At 42.0% G+C, this 19,297-nt stretch overlaps 1 protein-coding gene across 1 annotated transcript in view; it reads left to right on the top strand.

The window, feature by feature from the left end:
• Positions 1-19,297, top strand: part of LOC141111837 (uncharacterized) — a 293,979-nt gene that overhangs the window by 249,429 nt on the left and 25,253 nt on the right. Inside the window, exons 8-9 of the mRNA XM_073603991.1 lie at positions 10,224-10,298; positions 15,588-15,689. Coding sequence (XP_073460092.1) covers positions 10,224-10,298; positions 15,588-15,689 — 177 coding nt within the window. The remainder of the gene's footprint in view (positions 1-10,223; positions 10,299-15,587; positions 15,690-19,297) is intronic.

Genomic DNA, 19,297 nt, shown 5'->3' with positions numbered 1-19,297 from the left:
CAAAATAGCAATTAAATCCCTTAAGTTAAATAAACGACCAGGCCCTGACGGATTCTCAGCCCTCTACTATAAAAATTTTTCCCATATTCTTACCCCTATGCTGACAAAAGCATTTAACTCCCTACTTAACAAACAATCCTTCCGACCGGAAACTTTAACAGCAATAATTTCAATGATCCCTAAACCTCAGTCTGATGACTCATCTAACTTTAGACCTATATCCTTATTAAACCTAGATATAAAACTATTAGCAAAAGTAATGGTGTCTCATCTTAATAATATATTTGGTTCATTAATAAGCAAAGATCAAGTAGGTTTATTCCCTTTACAACAAGCAGCAGACAATGTCCGTAGAGCATCATTATTGATTCAAGCAGCTAAAACAAGGCGAATACCTCTGTGTCTCCTGTCATTAGATATCAAAAAAGCATTTGATACAGTGACGTGGCCCTACTTAAATTTCACTCTACAAAAATGGGGCCTTGGCCCTCATTTTCTAAGCTGGGTCACTTCACTTTATAATAATCCCAAGGCATATGTTAAATATGCAGGATACAAATCAGACATGTTTGACATAAATAGAGGAACACGTCAGGGTTGTCCTCTCTCCCCACTTTTATTTGCCTTACTCGTTGAACCTCTTGCCCAGGCTATCTGTACAGACCCCTCAATCAAGGGCATAGATTTAGCAGGCCTTCAACATAAATTATGTCTATTTGCTGACGATATATTAATTTTTATGTCTTCCCCTCATATTTCTGCTCCCAATCTTATAAGCAAACTAGATCACTTTGCCCAAATTTCTAGACTAATTATAAACTCACAAAACAGCTTTAAATGTCTCTTTACCCTCGAAAACACTACAACAAGCTCAAACATCTCGCCCTTTTACATGGTCAACATCTCACCTCACATATCTAGGTATTACTCTTACCCGCAATCTATCTGATATCTTCTCTGCTAACTATCCTCCACTACTACGAAAAATTACTAATTCTCTTAAACAATGGTCCTCTTTGCCAATATCATGATTGGTAAAATAAATGTAATAAAAATGACTGTATTACCTAAAATGTTATATCTCTTTCGTGTATTACCCATTCCTATTCTGGCATACTTCCTTAGGAACCTACAAGGTAAAACACAAGCATTCATATGGAGCTCCTTAAAATCTTGCTTACTTACCCACACTCTTTATCTTTCTAAACTTAAAGGAGGATTAAGTTTCCCTAATTTTACTGATTTTTTCCATGCAGCACAAATAGCACATATTCCTAAATATCACACGAAACAGGAGATCCCCCTCTGGGTAGCGATTGAATCAATCGACTGTGATCCGATCTCCTGAAATATGTGAAACCAATCAATTTCCAGATTCAGAACTCTTTCGTTATCTACAGATCAAATTTTTTTTATGCCATTTATACAAGGTAGAGATAATCTATGTGACATAACGCATTTTGAATGTATTTGTAAAAATGATCCCCACTCAAAGGGGCTAATGTCAATGTTGTATAGTCACCTGAATGCTTTGCCTGATACAAAAACACCCTCCTATGTGGAAAAATGGGAGGATGATCTTGGTTTTCACATGGACTCATCCAAATGGGATAAAGTCTGGGCCAATACCAAAATATCTTCTCATAATGTAGTAGCCTTAGAGGCGAACTATAAAGTACTTATGCGTTGGTATCTGGTCTCTGTTAGGATCGCGAAATATGTTCCACAATACTCTCCACTTTGCTTTTGCGGCTGTGGTGATCTAGGAACACATTTTCATATCTTTTGGGATTGCCATATAGCAAAAAATTATTGGAAAGAAATATTCCTAATGCTCTCTAATATATTCGAGAAGACTATCATACCAGATCCGACAATTGCGCTTCTAAATTTAAAGCCTACCCAAATCTCCTATACAAAATTTAAACTCCTTCTACAAATTACCACAGCCGCAAAGCAGACCATCGCCAAAGCGTGGAAGTCCTCTCATCATTAATGCTTTCTGAAACTACGAATAGAATACATCAGGCCATGATCCTCTTGAAAACAGATGCCATATCCAACCATAACATACCTAAATTTGAGAAAATTTGGAGTCCTTGGGTGACCCACTTTCTTTCTCCTAATTTTGACACTTCTTTACTAAGACCTTGGTAACTATATAACTTTGTTTTGAATAACTGATAAAAAGATACTATGTACACATTGTTACTAAGAAATCCCTGGAAACCTCTACTAATCCAGGCTTTTTTTTTTCCTTCTTCTTATCTTTACTTTCCTTTAATTCTTTTCTTTTCTCCTTATTCTATCCTGTCTTCTCCTATTTATTTTTACATAACGAAATGGTGACATATCCCCAAACCCTGGGCCACCATCATCTGTCTTTGCCCAATGCTCCCATCCCCCTACACCCTCTGACAGGAGCCGCAACCCACAGAACTTGGTCTCTATTCCTCTTTCCAAAACCAGCCCCCCCTTTTCCTGTGCCCTTTGAAATGCACATTCTGTCTGCAACAAACTCACTGCCCTTCACGACCTCTTTATTACAAATTCCTTTAACCTACTTGCCATTACTAAAACCTGGCTTCATGAATCAGATACTATTTCTCCTGCTTCCCTCTCCCATGGGGGCCTTCTCTGGACTCACTCCCCCAGACCAAGTGGACGAAGGGAGGTGGAGTGGGAATCCTTCTAGCCCCATGCAGCACCTATCAGGTACTTCACCCACCTCCCTCTCTGACACTCTCCTCTTTTGAGGCACATTGCATTCGTCTATTCTCTCCCATTTCTCTAAGAATTGCTGTCATCTACCGGCCCCCTGGACCAGTATCAGCCTTTCTTGATGACTTCTCTGCCTGGCTACCCTACTTTCTCTCTTTTGAAATCCCCACAATTATTCTTGGGGACTTCAACATCCCTGTTAACACTAACACTACTATTACTTCTAAACTTCTCAGTCTAACCTCATCGCTTGACCTGAAGCAATGGATACAGGCTCCTACCCACTCCAACGGCAACACCCTTGACCTTGTCTTCTCCTATCTGTGCACTCCGTGCAACCTTTCAAACAATCCACTCCCACTCTCTGATCACCACCTTATTAGTTTTGCTCTCTCCCTGTCTTCCACCTCTTCTTCCTCCAACCGCCTAACAGTTACACGTAGAAACCTTCGCCACCTCAACCCTTCTCTTCTCTACTCTGCTACTGATCACCTCTATGACAAAATCTCGTCTCTGTCCTGCCCCAACCTAGCTACTTTCATCTAAAACAGCTCACTGTCTTCCGCCCTAGACAAGCTTGCCCCCCTCACTACACGCAGAATTAGGCCCCGACTGCTACAACCCTGGCAAACAGATGACATCAGAAGTCTCAGAAAACGTAGCCGCGCTCTTGAGCGCCTGTGGCATAAGACTAAGACCCAGGAAGACTTCACACAATATAAATCTGCCCTCCTAAAATACTACTCCTGCCTTCACACTGCCAAACAGACCTACTTTATCACACTCATTAACACCTTCTCATCCAGTCCACGTCAACTCTTCTCTACCTTCAACACTCTACTCTGTCCTCCACTGCCTCCACCCACCAACTCACTCACTGCCCAGGAGATTGCCAATCACTTCAAAACTAAGATTGATACAATTCATGAGGAGATCACCAATGCGCAAAAACCTCCCCCATGCAACACCCCATGTCCACAGACACAATCATTACTTCCCTCACTCAACCCTGCTACTATTACTGAGGTTGCTAAACTTTTATCTAGCACTCATCTAACCACCTGCCCCCTGGATCCTGTTCCCTCACAAATGCTACGCTCACCCTCTGACTCGATTCTACACTCTCTAACACATTTTCAACCTCTCCCTCTCTTGTGGCATCTTCCCAAACTCTCTAAAACATGCGCTAGTCACCCCCATACTAAAAAAGCCCTCACTGGACCCCACCAATCTCAACAACTTACGTCCCATCTCCTTACTCTCCTTCTCCTCCAAACTTCTTGAAAGACTGGTCTACAACCGACTAAGTGACCATCTGACCATGAATAAACTTCTTGATCCCCTTCAGTCCGGTTTTCGCCCTCAACACTCCACGGAAACTGCTCTCCTTAAACTCTCAAATGACCTACTAATGGCTAAAGCCAATGGACACTATTGTGTACTACTTCTCCTGGATCTCTCTGCTACCTTTGACACAGTGGACCACCCCCTCCTCCTCAAAAAACTCCACTCCTTTGGTCTCTGTGACTGTACTCTTCGCTGGTTCTCATCCTACCTATCCCATCGCTCCTTCAGTGTCACTTACAACTCTACTTCCTCCTCTCCTCTTCCTTTCTCCGTTGGGGTCCCCCAAGGTTCTGTTCTTGGACCTCTCCTTTTCTCAATCTACACCTCCTTGGGTCAGTTGATTGCCTCCCACGGCTTTAAATATCATCTCTACGCTGATGACACCCAAATCTATCTCTCCACCCCCCAGCTCTCTCCATCTGTCTCCTCACGCATTACCAACTTACTAACAGACATATCAGCCTGGATGTCACACTTCCTCAAACTCAACCTATCCAAAACCGAGCTCATGATATTTCCTCCCTCTGGTGCCACTTCCACTGATTTCCCTGTCAATATCAACGGCTCAACTATCAACCCATCTCCTCATTCCAAGGTCCTAGGTGTAATCCTGGACTCTGAACTAACCTTTCGACCCCACATTCTATCACTATCCAAAGCTTGCCACCTTAATCTCCGCAACATCTCCAAGATACGCCCCTTCCTAACCAATGTTATCACAAAGCTTCTAATCCACTCCCTGGTCATCTCCCGCCTCGACTACTGCAACTCCCTCCTCATTGGTTTACCTCTAAATAGGCTATCCCCACTTCAGTCCATCATGAACACTGCTGCCAGGCTCATCCACCTCACAACCCGATCAGCGTCTGCTACACCCCTCTGCCAATCCCTCCATTGGCTGCCACTCAGTCACCGAATTAAATTCAAGATACTAACTATAACTTACAAAGCCATCCACAACCTGGCCCCCAGCTACATCTATAACCTAGTCACAAAATACCAACCTAATCATTCTCTTCGCTCCTCCCAAGACCTCCTGGTCTCAAACTCCCTTGTCACCTCATCCCAAGCTCGCCTTCAGGACTTCTCCAGAGCCTCGCCCATCCTCTGGAATGCTCTACCCCAATCCGTCCGATTTTCTCCTACTTTATCCACTTTCAGACGATTCCTGAAAACTCATCTCTTCAGAGAAGCCTATCTGGCCCCCACCTAACAACTGTACATTTATCTTCTCAATCAGCACATCACCCACAGTTATTACCTCTTGTATCTCTTGACCTTCCCTCTTAGATTGTAAGCTCTAAGGAGCAGGGCCCTCTGATTCCTACTGTATCAAAGTGTATTGTATTTGTACTGTCTACCCTCAAGTTGTAAAGCGCTACGTAAACTGTTGGCGCTATATAAATACTGTATAATAATAATAATAATAATAATTTTGTACGTTCTGTTTAATACATGTTTGCTTCATGGTGAACATCCCATTGTTCCGCTATGTCTCTCTCTGCGGCCCTGGGTGTATGTCCCCCCTCTTCCATCTTGGTTTCCCGGCACGGTGGGGAGACACAAACCCTTTGTGGTTCTCCACAGTTGGACCTTTCCCCTTTGGCCACTGGAGGGAGCATTCTTCGTGCCGGCAGTGTCCCTTGATCGCCATCGGATGATCAGAGGCATTGCGTGAGGGGGCCACATGGACACCGCAATCATGGCGGCAGGGACTGTGTAAATGGGGAGGAGTTTGGGGAGGAGATTAACACCTACCATCAATGGATACATAATTTAAATACTATTTAAACCTACAGTTTCCAGAGGATCCTAAGGTGACCTCTGGAATGCCGTTAACACACAGGATTGATTGCAGCTTTTAGTAAGTGCAACTTTTGGATTCTTTAGACTGGCTGTTATTTGTATCACACTGACCAACTATTTATATTCCTCACTATTCAGGCTCTTTATAAATCAACCAACATATTTCAACTCAATACAGATATGGTCTCACCCTTAACACTTTGAACACTTGTTATTAGTGCCATACATCTTTTTTTTGTCTGGCACTACAGATCTCATTTATGTTCACCCAATACGGAACTCCTCTTATTAGCAAAGGTAATAACGTTCACCAATTTGTGTTTTGCACACACTTTTGCACTTCCTAGCATTTTTGGTTTTTCACATGTCATTTGAATGCCATCACCACATTAGTTTTTATTACACATTCATCTTCATACACATTACCTCACCACATTGCACAGTCACTTTTAAACTAATCAGGTAACATCATCACTTCTTATCTTATCATACGAATGGTAAAACAAATTAATCTAAAAATAAACCATATAAATAAACATAATATAAAATTAAATAAATGGGTAATATCAGTCCATATAATTCTAATATTTGATTAGGTACCGACCAGTCTATGGTCACATAATAGTACTGTATACTTTTAGAATACTTGCTGATTACTTATTGAGATTTCTCAATACCAAACTGCAGGTGTCTCGCCCCATATCCTCCTCTCTAGGTCCAAAAGCGTGGCTCTTTGTAAGCCTTGTGGACTGTGGACTCTCCTGGAGGGTGCGGAGGGGACATGCAGACATTTTTGGACCATTGAATGCAGCTGTTTTTAGCAATCCTGGTTGTGCGATACATTCTCATCTTTCCATCTCCGCAATGGTAAATTTATTACCACACAGCTGGAAATGTACTTTTGAACACTATGAAATGTCCTATTTTATTGTTTGTGTCGCTAACCACAATTTATATTTTAATTGTATTATTGAATTCAATCATATTTCTCATAAAGTTTTCGCTGCTTAAAAAACCCAGGGGAAACTCTTACATTTTCTGTATACTTTTGGGGTGTGCAGCCTGGTCGACTCTTATATATGTCTCTTTCCATTTTGTATAAACCACTCAAGTGTTGCTTTAGCAGTGTGTTTGGGGTCATTGACCTGCTGGAAAGTGAACCTCCGTCGTAGCCTCAAATCACACACAGAGTGGTACAGGTTTTGCTCAAGAATATCCCTGTATTTAGCACCATCTTTCCCTCAACTCTGACCAGTTTCCCAGTCTTGACTGCTGAAAAAATATCCCCACAGCACGATGCTGCCACCACCATGTGGTCACAGTGGGGATGGTGTTCTTTAGGTGATGTGATGTGTTGGGTTTGCGCCAGACATAGCATTTTCTTTGATGGCCAAAAAGTAAAATTTTAGTCTCATCAGACCAGAGAACCTTCCTCCATACATTTTGGGAGTCTTCCACATGCCTTTTCGCAAACTAAAAACGTGCCATTTTGTTTTTTGCTGAAAGTAATGGCTTTCTTCTGGCCACTCTGTCATAAAGCCCAACTCTATGGAGTGTACGGCTGATTGTCCTACTATGTACAGATACTCCAGTCTCTGCTGTGGAACTCTGCAGCTCCTCCAGGGTTACCTTAGGACTCTGTGCTGCCTCTCTGATTAATGCCCTCCTTGCCCGGTCCATATGTTTTGGTGTGCGGCCGTCTCTTGGCAGGTTTGCTGTTGTGCCATGTTCTTTCCATTTGGTTATGATAGATTTGATGGTGCTCCTAGGGATCATCAAAGATTTGGATATTTTTTTATAACAACTAAATATTTAATCTAGGGTGCCTGTGACTAACACACTCCACACACAGGCATCCAGGAAAAAATAAGAGGCGCTTTAGTGTAATGTGCAAGTGCCTTTAGCACAGTGATGGTGTGACCCTCTATATGTGTTCTATACACTATCTCAAAGTTATCTGATTTCACTCTGAGCAAATCTATAACTATGTATGATACGTATAACTATGTATGATACGATATCCCATGAGGAAGTCAATTCATGACGAAACATGTCGGGGGCGTGGCTGTGAGACGTGACGCACAGCGCTGCTAACTACACTACAGGAAAGGAGCTTTGTTTTACACAGCAGCACGGAGGACCATCAAGGGAGGGGTGAGATTGAGAATCGGCACCAGCACACCTCGGGTCCGCCGTGACCGTTTGTTACGTTTGGTTTCACTGGATTTGATTTGATGTGATCTGCACTTTACTCTGGCTAAATTTTATTGTTGCAAATGTGAGTGGATTGTTTGAAGATTACAGTATTTTAATAAATGTGTGTTGTTGATTTACACTATTGGAGCTATTATTTTTTTTCATGTGGACCTCATGTTATACATTCACTGTGGAACAACGATTGATCCTTTTTACCCTGATGAGTGGTAATTAAGCGATTTTTGCCTTGCATGAGAATGCTGGCAAAATTAGTCGGTGAGTGCGATTCTTGAGGGAGTGGAATCACTGTTCACGAGGGGAAAGGTGGAAGAGACATATTATCACTTTCACCTAGATCAAGAGTTTGATATCACCTGTTTTGGACACATTTTTATCACGTGTGATGTCACGTCTAATTTTGGACTGATTATTATTATTATTATTTTCTATTTTTTGATTATGATGTGATTCATTTGCACTTTATTATACAGATTGTATATGTGGTGACTCCATTTACACAACACTGGAGACGTATAGTTAATTGTCTATGCGTGTGTGTGTTATAAATTTATATCTAGAGGGTCACACCATCACTGTGTGGAGGACACTTGCACCCTTATAGGGTTATGATAGTTACACGTATCATACATAGTTATAGATTTGCTCAGAGTGAAATCAGATAACTTTGAGATAGTGTATAGAACACATATAGAGGGTCACACCATCACTGTGCTAAAGGCACTTGCACATTACACTAAAGCGCCTCTTAATTTTTCCTGGATGCCTGTGTGTGGAGTGTGTTAGTCACAGGCACCCTAGATTAAATATTTAGTTGTTGTACCATATTTTTAAAGGGGCTGCTTTACATTGATTGTGGTGAGATTTCTCCACAAGGTTCACTACACTCACAATTATTTTATTTTTTCACTGGATCTGTGGAAGATAGGGAGCGCGGTGGAGGTGTTTTTTGATTTGAAGGGCGGTTTATCAATCCAAAATACCTGATTATTTTGTATATATTTTTTTATAACCTAACCCTGACTTGTACTTCTCAACAACATTGTCCTTACTTGTTTGGAGAGTTCCTTGGTCTTCATGGCAGTGTTTGCTTAGGTGTTGCAGCCTCTGGGGCCTTTCAAAAAGGTGTGTATATGTAATGACAGATCATGTGACACTTAGATTGCACACAGGTGGACATAATTTCACTAATTATGTGACTTCTGAAGGTAATTGGTTGCATCAAAGCTTTTTTATGGGCTTCATAACAAAGGGGGTGAATACATACGTACATGCTAATTATCAGTTTTTTATTTCTGAAAAATAGTTTCATGTATATATTTTTCTAATTTACTTCACAGATTTAGAGTATTGTGTTATGATCCATCACATAGAATTCAGATTAAAAAAACATTGAACTAAAGGCTGTAATGTAACAAAATAGGTAAAAAAGCCAAGGGGGTGAATACTTTTGCAAGGCACTGTACTACATTCTGTAGCATTACATTCACATAATAGTATTTGCTTGATGCCCTACACATCAAGTAAGTTGACCACCACTGGTATAGACCCTAGGGCAGGGGCCCTCTTACTTGAAGACGGAAACCTTTTTTTTTGGTACAATATGGACATCCCTATCTGAAAATATGTCTGACATTTTACATAAATGCTTTGTGGCCAGTCATTCCTAAAATGTCAGGCCCCTTTCTAAGTGGCAGCCACTTTGAACTGTACTGGTGGCATCACAATAAAATGGCCACATGTCCATTACATTCAGTGCCAATTGCTCTGTTCTGAAGGAGTTTGTGATCTCTGAATGCTAATGATTGTGAGATAACATCACACAATGCTATTTATTTAGGTAGCTGTAGAAATTATTTCCAGCTCTTATCCTTTCCTGAAATGTATTGTTATTTATGTTTATATATTACATTGCACTTTATAAAAAGTGTGTCCATACACTTTGCGATAAGTATGAAATGTTTTTGTATTATAGAGAGTTATACAATCCGATCCTCACAGTTGGCCAGTTTCAGATGTGTAGCTGGTAAAAGTTAAAGAAACATTGTAGATATCGGTTTATAGTCAGTGTTGTTTGGGAAGAATTTCCAGACATGCAGAAATAAAATGACATTTATTGTGCTTTTCTTTTATAGAATGGGAATCTAAGGCCTGCCCTATATTAACAACATTTTTGCTTTGTTTTTTATTATACTTCATGGCTGATTCTGGTAAGTTTGTCGCTGTCCTGATAAGTCCAAAGGTTTGTAGACAAAGTAAGCCATTTATCAACCAATACTATATATAGTATAATACTATACAGCACAAGACAGCAGAGCTGGATTTGACATCAACACTTTGCAGGAAGTCTAATAGCATGTTTTTTTTTTTTTTTTTATGATGCCACATTAGACTGTTATTGTTTATTAAAGTGGAAGTAAACTTCACATGTATGATTTTTACCTATACGGAAGCCTATAATAAGGCTTAATAAAGGAAGGAGAGCAGCGCTAACATATGTTGAAAATTATTACATACATAAGCAAATATACATATATATTGATTATCAACAGTTCACACTGCGATCTGTGAACCGATCTGGGGGTGTCATTAACATTGTAATGACATCCGCAGCGGTTCGCAGAGGGCAGTGTGAAATGCCTGCGGGAGAGATGCGATGCGGGAACTGGCCCTGGAATCGCACTGGTTCACATCAATGTGAACCCGGGCTAAAGGAGAAGGATCATCTCATAAAACCAGGGCTGGTGCTCCATGCTTCTAGATTAGAAGCATCCACTATTTTGGAATTCAACTGTTTGTTGAACCCGGGTGTATTATAAGGATGAGGATGAGGATGATGATAATGATGACGGGTGTATTATAGAATGATGAGGATGGGTGTATTATACAAGGATGAGAATGATGATGACGGGTGTATTATACAAGGATGAGGATGATGATGACGGGTGTATTATACAAGGATGAGGATGATGATGACGGGTGTATTATACAAGGATGAGGATGATGATGACGGGTGTATTATACAAGGATGAGGATGAAGGGTGTATTATACGGAGATGAGGATGGTGATGATGGGTGTATAATATGGTTTTCATGATGACGAGGAGTATGATGATGATGATGATGAGTGTATAATGTGGGGATAAGGATAGTGATGATGGTGTATAATATGGGAATAACGATGATGGGTGTATTATACAATGATGAGGAGTATGATGATGATGATGATGATGGGTGTATAATGTAGGGATAAGGATAGTGATGATGGTGTATAATATGGGAATAACGATGATGGGTGTATTATACAATGATGAGGAGTATGATGATGATGATGGGTGTATAATGTGGGGATAAGGATAGTAATGATGGTGTATAATATGGGGATGATGATGATGGGTGTATTATACAATGATGAGGAGTATGATGATGATGATGATGGGTGTATAATGTAGGGATAAGGATAGTGATGATGGTGTATAATATGGGGATGATGATGATGGTTGTATTATACAATGACTGGAGCATCAGGGTGTCAGACAGTGTCAGTGAGTGGGGCCACATCATGTCTCGTTGGCTGCTTTGCAATACATGATTTTAGGGATTTCTGCCATGCCATGTACTGACTACGTTACACTACATAATAATCACAAATTGTGAGTATATCTGTCCTGTAATGTATACAGCTATACACACTAGACATGTGCATTCGTTTTTGTCCAAATAAATTTTCGTCCGAATTTCGGGTATTTTCGTTATCGTTTTAACAAACGACAATAGTGATCTATTAGTTCAAGATTATTCTACATAGAGAGAAAAGATTCGACATAGAGAGAAAAGATTTGACATTATAGAGACAATAGCAAAAAAGGTCGAATGTGCCTCACCTAACTCTATTAGTCCAAGATTATTCGACATAGAGAGAAAAGATTTGACATGAAGATTCGACGAAGCAGTCACCGCAAGCGGACATTTATGGTCAAATGCTCTGCCCATAGGCTATAAAAGAATTCTAATGTTGGTTGACTAGTAATAATAATTAATAAATATAATTATTACTAGCGTCATACAACATTAGAATTCTACTATAGCTTGTAGGCGAAACATTCGACCGGAAATGTACGATTGCGGCGTCGTACAGTTTAGCTGCTCCGTCGAATCTTCTTAGAACATTCGACAGACACCATAAGCCTTCAATTACAGATTCAACCTTAATTATTTTGGATTTTCGGACGAATGCATTTTTTTAACGAAACTAAATAAATAAAAACAAATTTCGGGAGTAATAAATTTATTTTTCGGACGAAAACGAAATTCCAAAACAAAATACATGTATTTTAGTGTGCACATGTCTAATACACACCCACCTTCTTCCTTCCTGTATATAGAGACCATCCTCCATCATCACTGACTGCAGATATACATCATTATCAGTGGCGTCAGGAGGGGGGGCTGACAGAGGCTGGAGCCCCGAGTGTATCCCCAAAAAGCCCCGGGTCTCAAAATTCCTAAATGCATTATTAGCCCTGAGCTGCGGCAACAGGAAACGATGTCCCGCCAGTGCGGCTGAGTGACGTACAAAAAGTCGGACGGATGTCACACTTGTCCAATGCCGAGACCGCTGGACGTGTGATGTCCGACATCGGCGCTGCCGGGTCCAGGAGGAGGCAGGAATAACGCTAGGGCCATGCTGGGCACTGGGGGATCCCCACTGAGCCGCTCGCTCTGTGTAAATGGGCGGGCGGCTCTTCTATACTGGCTCTGGCTGCCTGGTGCCTACAGGGCTGTCTGTGAGGTGGTGAATGCCGGGGCCCGGATGAGTGTACTCCGACACTACAGGTAAGGCTGAGCACTGAGCAGCAACAATCTGTGTATGTCAGATAGGTCAGTCATGTATGTCAGTCATGTATGTCAGGTAGGTCAATCATATATGTCAGTGGTAGGTCAATCATATATGTCAGTCAGGTCAGTCATGTATATCAGGTAGGTCAGTTATGTATGTCAGTCAGGTCAGTCATGTATGTCAGGTCAGTCATGTATGTCAGGTAGGTCAGTGTATGTGTCAGATAGGTCAGTGTATATGTAAGGTAGATCAGTGTTAAGCAAGTGAGCCTATCACCCTCCCCAAGCCCACCCCCCAACCACCCCACCTCACTCCCACCCCCCCGCTTTAACTCCGGGCTGAAGCCCCTGGTCTTTTTCCCACCTAGCAAAACCCCTGATCATTATTACTATTTTTTTTTTTTCAGGTACTTGTATAGCGCAGTCAATTTACACAGCGCTTTACATATTCATTGTACATTCACATCAGTCCCTACCATCAAGGAGCTTACAGCCTAAGGTCCCTAACTCACACTCATACACATACTAGGGCCAATTTAGACAGGATCCAATAAACCTACCAGCATGTCCTGCTACTGTATACATAGCTGTATAAAGGACAGATGATTATTTCTGCAGTCAGTGATGATGGAGGAAGGTCTTTATATACAGGAAGGAAGGTGGGTGTATATAGCTAGCTGTATACAGGAGAGATGATGTATACCTGCATACCCTGATCTGTGAGGCTGAGCTATATACCCTGATCTGTAATGGTGAGCTATATACCCTGATCTGTAATGCTGAGCTATATATCCTAATCTGTGAGGCTGTGCTATATACCCTGATCTGTGAGGCTGTGCTATATACCCTGATCTGTGAGGCTGTGCCATGTACCCTGAGCTGCAAGGCTGTGCTGTATATTTTGTCCTGTGATGCTGAGCTGTATACTCCTGACACTATGGGTGGAATACAGGGGATGGAGTGGGTGGATTATATAAGGGGTGGGGCTTGTGGAAAGTGGGAGGGGTCAAAAAGGAAGGACGGGTCTGGCGCCCCCATCTTAAAACTTCCCCAGCCACCACTGACTGATACCTGTGACTGTTGCACAGGGGCGAAACTAGAAATAGCAGGGCCCCATAGCAAAATGTTGTATGGGGCCCCCCTGCAAACAGCCCCCCCCCACAGCTGCCCTAGTGTCAATGCAGCGTGAGCTGTGCCACATACAGTGTGACCTGTCCCCAATACAGCGTGACCTGTGCCCCATACAGCGTGACCTGTGCCCCATACAGCCTGGTCTGCCTGTGCCCAATACAGCATGACATGTGCCCCATACAGCGTGACCTGTGCCCCATACAGCATGACCTGTGCCCCATACAGCATGACCTGTGCCCCATACAGCCTGGTCTGCCTGTGCCCCATACAGCCTGGTCTGCCTGTGCCCCATACAGCCTGGTCTGCCTGTGCCCCATACAGCCTGGTCTGCCTGTGCCCCATACAGCCTGGTCTGCCTGTGCCCCATACAGCCTCACCTATGCAGAGGAAGAGGCAAGCCACCCGGATCAGCAGAGAGAATACACACAGACACCACCACCCCCACTCACACCACCAACCAACATCATTAGTAGCTGCTAAATAATAAAAATACTCCATTCTCCATAACCTTCACCACCTGAGGATGTTGTGTTAGTTAGTCATGGCTACCACTCCTCCCAGCCACAAAAATCAACAGACTTTTGTATCTCCCCCTCCTGCTGTCAAAAGGGAACAATGTAGAGCACACCTACAGACCACCCGGTCAGATGATCTGACAAATTAGCTTTAGCTCCTCCCAAGCCACGCCCCTCCCTGGTATTGTCAAAACAAATGAACCATTTGGAAGATAGTACCCCATAATGATGGAAAGCACTGGGTTTAAACTCAGTTGAGCTTTGAGCAACACTTGGTAGTGTTTATGTCTCTCCTACTGCTGTACTATTCTCCCCCACTAAAGAAAATTCTATTCCTCCAAATATAGGGCCCTCCCACAATACAATTTTCAGTTTACAGCAAGAAAACCTCGGATTCTTTGGTAAAAAGTATGCACCTAACATTTTTCATTTTCTGTGTGAAGTTTTGTAAAGGCGGATCGATTTTGGGTGGTAGATTCACAAATTGCACAATTCACAAGTACAAAAGTAATGTTTTTTGTTCATTACAACTTCCCAGTGTTTGTTCTCAGCTTCAGGATCTCTCAGCATTGGTTGTCACCAGGAGCCATAACAAGGTTCACATCTTGTTTTCTTAGCATCTTATGTATCCTTACCTGAGGTGGCCGTATCTGGAGGTCGAGAGTAAAAATCTTTTTTTTAATCAAATAAACTTGAAGAAGAAAACTCTTCCCACAGTGTAGACATCTGTAGGATAGAAATGGACAACCATGGAGACACAAGTGATGACCGAATCATCAATAGAATAAATAATGGTCACAATTCCTTGCTGCTCCTGGAAATCTGGGACCGGCTAGAAAAACTAAAATACAGAAAAGGAACCCAAATCACCCAGAATGATCGGATCATCAATGTGTGATCGGTTTAAGATGTGTGACTGAAGTATAATAAATGTTGTGTAGATGCAGCAATAAGTGTGTAGTCATTATATTGGAGAGTGACTAATATTACATCTATTGTGCTTTTCTTTTATAGATCTGCTAACGTGGTTAAATTTTGCATTATTTTGTACATCTGTTGTTTCTTTAATACCGTTCACATCTTTTGGGAGCTTTATGTGGAAATTTTTTACAATAGGTAAGTTTCTGAAAGAGTAAAGAAACAATATAGAGCAGAAGGGTATCAAAAGTGAGATATAAATTAGATTAAAGTTGAACTTTAGTCAGAAAATGAAGTTCTGTTAGATGACTTCAGGCTGGACCCTTTTGCTGGTACAGTATAGATATGCACAACATTAAAAATAAGTGTCTATACTGTTTAAAATCCAATAATACACTGTCTCACCCCTCTCTGCACATGCTCAGTTGCTCTCTATTATTAGGCACTGCACCAAATTTGTAGCGGCTGATCTGCTGACAGAATGCATATTTACTGCTGCTCAGGGGCTCTTGGCTTCAGCAACATGGCCACCTTCAGCAAGAAGAGCAATGCTGGAGGCAATTTACAGCACACCCGAATTTTTGTAGCATAATCATTAACCACTTCAGCCCCGGAAGGATTTACTCCCTTCCTGACCAGAGCACTTTTTACAATTTGGCACTGCGTTGCTTTAACTGCTAATTACGCGGTCATGCAATGTTGTACCCAAACGAAATTTGCGTCCTTTTCTTCCCACAAATAGAGCTTTCTTTTGATGGTATTTGATCACCTCTGCCATTTTTATTTTTTGCGCTATAAACGGAAAAAGACCGAAAATTTTCAAAAAAAATGATATTTTCTACTTTTTGTTATAAAAAAAATCCAATAAACTCAATTTTAGTCACACATTTAGGCCAAAATGTATTCGGCCACATGTCTTTGGTAAAAAATGTGAATAGGTGTATATTTATTGGTTTGCGCAAAAGTTATAGCTTCTACAAACTAGGGTACATTTTCTGGAATTTACACAGCTTTTAGTTTATGACTGCCTATGTCATTTCTTGAGGTGCTAAAATGGCAGGGCAGTACAACCCCCCCCAAATTACCCCATTTTGGAAAGTAGACACCCCAAGGAAATTGCTGAGAGGCATGTTGAGCCCATTGAATATTATTTTTTTTTTGTCCCAAGTGATTGAATAATGACAAAAAAAAAAATTACAAAAAGTTGTCACTAAATGATATATTGCTCACACAGGCCATGGGCATATGTGGAATTGCACTCCAAAATACATTCAGCTGCTTCTCCTGAGTACGGGGATATGCTTTAAAATTGCGCACAAACGTGCAGTGGCAACAAAATAAATACATTTTTAAAAGCCTTTAAAAGCCTTTTCAGGTTACCACTTTAGATTTACAGAGGAGGTCTACTGCTAAAATTACTGCCCTCGATCTGACCTTCGCGGTGATACCTCACATGCATGGTGCTGTTTACATTTGACGCCAGACCGACGCTTGCATTCACCTTTGCGCAAAAGCAGGGGGGGACAGGGGTGCTTTTTTTTTTTCTTTTTTTTTTTTTGCTTTTTTATCTTATTTTTAAACTGTTCCTTTCATTTTTTTTTTAATAATTTTTATTGTTATCTCAGGGAATGTGTATATCCCCTATGATAGCAATAGGTAGTGACAGGTACTCTTTTTTGAAAAAATTGGGGTCTATTAGACCTTAGATCTCTCCTCTGCCCTCAAAGCATCTGACCACACCAAGATCGGTGTGATAAAATGCTTCCCCAATTTCCCAATGGCGCTGTTTACATCCGGCGAAATCTAAGTCATGAAATGCTCGTAGCTTCCGGTTTCTTAGGCCATAGAGATGTTTGGAGCCACTCTGGTCTCTGATCAGCTCTATGGTCAGCTGGCTGAATCACTGGCTGCATTCTCAGGTTCCCTGTTGAGACAGGAGAGCCAGAGAAAAACACGGAAGATGGTGGGGGGGGCATTCCCTCCCACTGCTTGTAAAAGCAGTCTAGAGGCTATTTAGCCACTAGAATTGCTTTTACATGAAAGCCGACCGCTGGCTGAAAAGAATGATACCAAGATGATACCTAAACCTGCAGGCATCATTCTGGTATAACCACTCAAAGTTGTGAATGGCGTACCTGAAGACAAAAAAATGGTTAACATTAAAACAGAGTAAACGGTAAAGTATAAAAAATTGCATACCTGAAAAGCAAACATAATAAAACATAATAACAATAAAACATTGCAGAATAGAATACAGTAAAAAACAGCAGAACAATAGAGAGAGAATAGAGAGAGAGAGAACAATAAAACGACAACTATTTTTTTTTTTTTTTTTTATATATATATTTTTTTTTTACACTTTTTTTGTAACTAACTTTTATAACTGTAACCGGTTCCAGGTTCGGGTCTCTCAAAATGCGATGACATTTCGGGAGACCCTTTGAAAGTGTACCTAGTCTGTGCAATGCTGTACCCTACGCTAATACTCAACTAGTGAATGGTAGCGTTCAAAACATTCACCAATGCAAAGACCAGGATTGTCAGGACAGGAGGGATGATAATAGCGGGTGTCACGCCAATATCTGCGCTTGCTGCAGACACGACATCTTTTTTGGGGGGTTCGTTGGGTAGGGGTACTCGGGAGGACATAAAGAAAATGCCTCTCATGCAGCCGACTGCATTTGGTTGGGGATGTGAATGGGGGAAGTACGGGCGCTGCAGAAGTGGTGGGTTCCCAATTAGGATTGGCGAATGCTGCAGGAAGGGCACTATGGGCACGACGGGCCTGTGTTTGTCTTCTTCTTGGTGGCAGCGGGACACTACTTGTGCTTGCCACCTCACCAGCTTGAACTGCACTTATGGGACTCGGCACGTCACCAAGTGTTACTGCAGTGCTGGTTTGATTACGACCGGGGTGTACTAGGCCGCTGGTGCTTGCCAGTTCACCAAAACGCTAAAAAAAAAACTGTTAGCGATCGCAGGGATCAGGCCTGACTCTGAGAACGCTGCAGTTATGCGTTTAGTGTTTTGTAAGTGACAGTGATCGATTGATACTGCACTTGGGTGGGCTGGGCCGGGCGGAGGGGCAAAACGCAGGTGCTAGCAGGTATCTGGGCTGATCCCACTAACACTGCGTTTTTGGGAACCCTAAACTGCTGGGGACGCTAGTATAGATCTGATCGGATCAGATATTGATCCGATCAGATACTATACCACTAAGGGAGGCGTATGCTGCGTGCGTGGGTGTTAGCGGTACTGGCGCTAACCTGACGCTGCCTGGGGCAACGCATATCACCGCCGGGCGATCAGGGGGCTAAACCTTTATTCGGTAATAAACGGCGGGTGCCCTGACACTATAAAAAATAAACGAACTAACCAGCATCACCCGTAACAGTTATACGGTGATCACTGGTGAAAGGGTTAACTAGGGGGCCATCAAGGGGTTAAAACATTTATTCGGTAGTATATGGGGGTCCCTGTCGCTATAAAATGCTGACGGCGAAACTAAATATTTATCTCCCTAACTAGTGTCACCAGCGACACTAATACAGCGATCAGAAAAATGATCGCTTAGCGACACTGGTGACGGGGGGTGGTCAAGGGGTTAAAACTTTATTAGGGGGGGTTAGGGGGGTACCCTAGACCTAAAGGGGGCTAACACTCACTGCCCTAACACACTAACTGTCACAAACTGACACCATGCAGTAAACAGAAGAAAAAAAAAACTGCTTGGTGTCAGTGTGACGGGGGGGGGGTGATTGGGGGGGATCGGAGGTGTAATGTGTGCCTGGCATGTTCTACTGTGT

Source organism: Aquarana catesbeiana, linkage group LG11 (genome assembly GCF_042186555.1).
Source record: "Aquarana catesbeiana isolate 2022-GZ linkage group LG11, ASM4218655v1, whole genome shotgun sequence".
NCBI lineage: Eukaryota > Metazoa > Chordata > Amphibia > Anura > Ranidae > Aquarana > Aquarana catesbeiana.
This window is presented reverse-complemented; position numbering and strand designations above follow the sequence as displayed.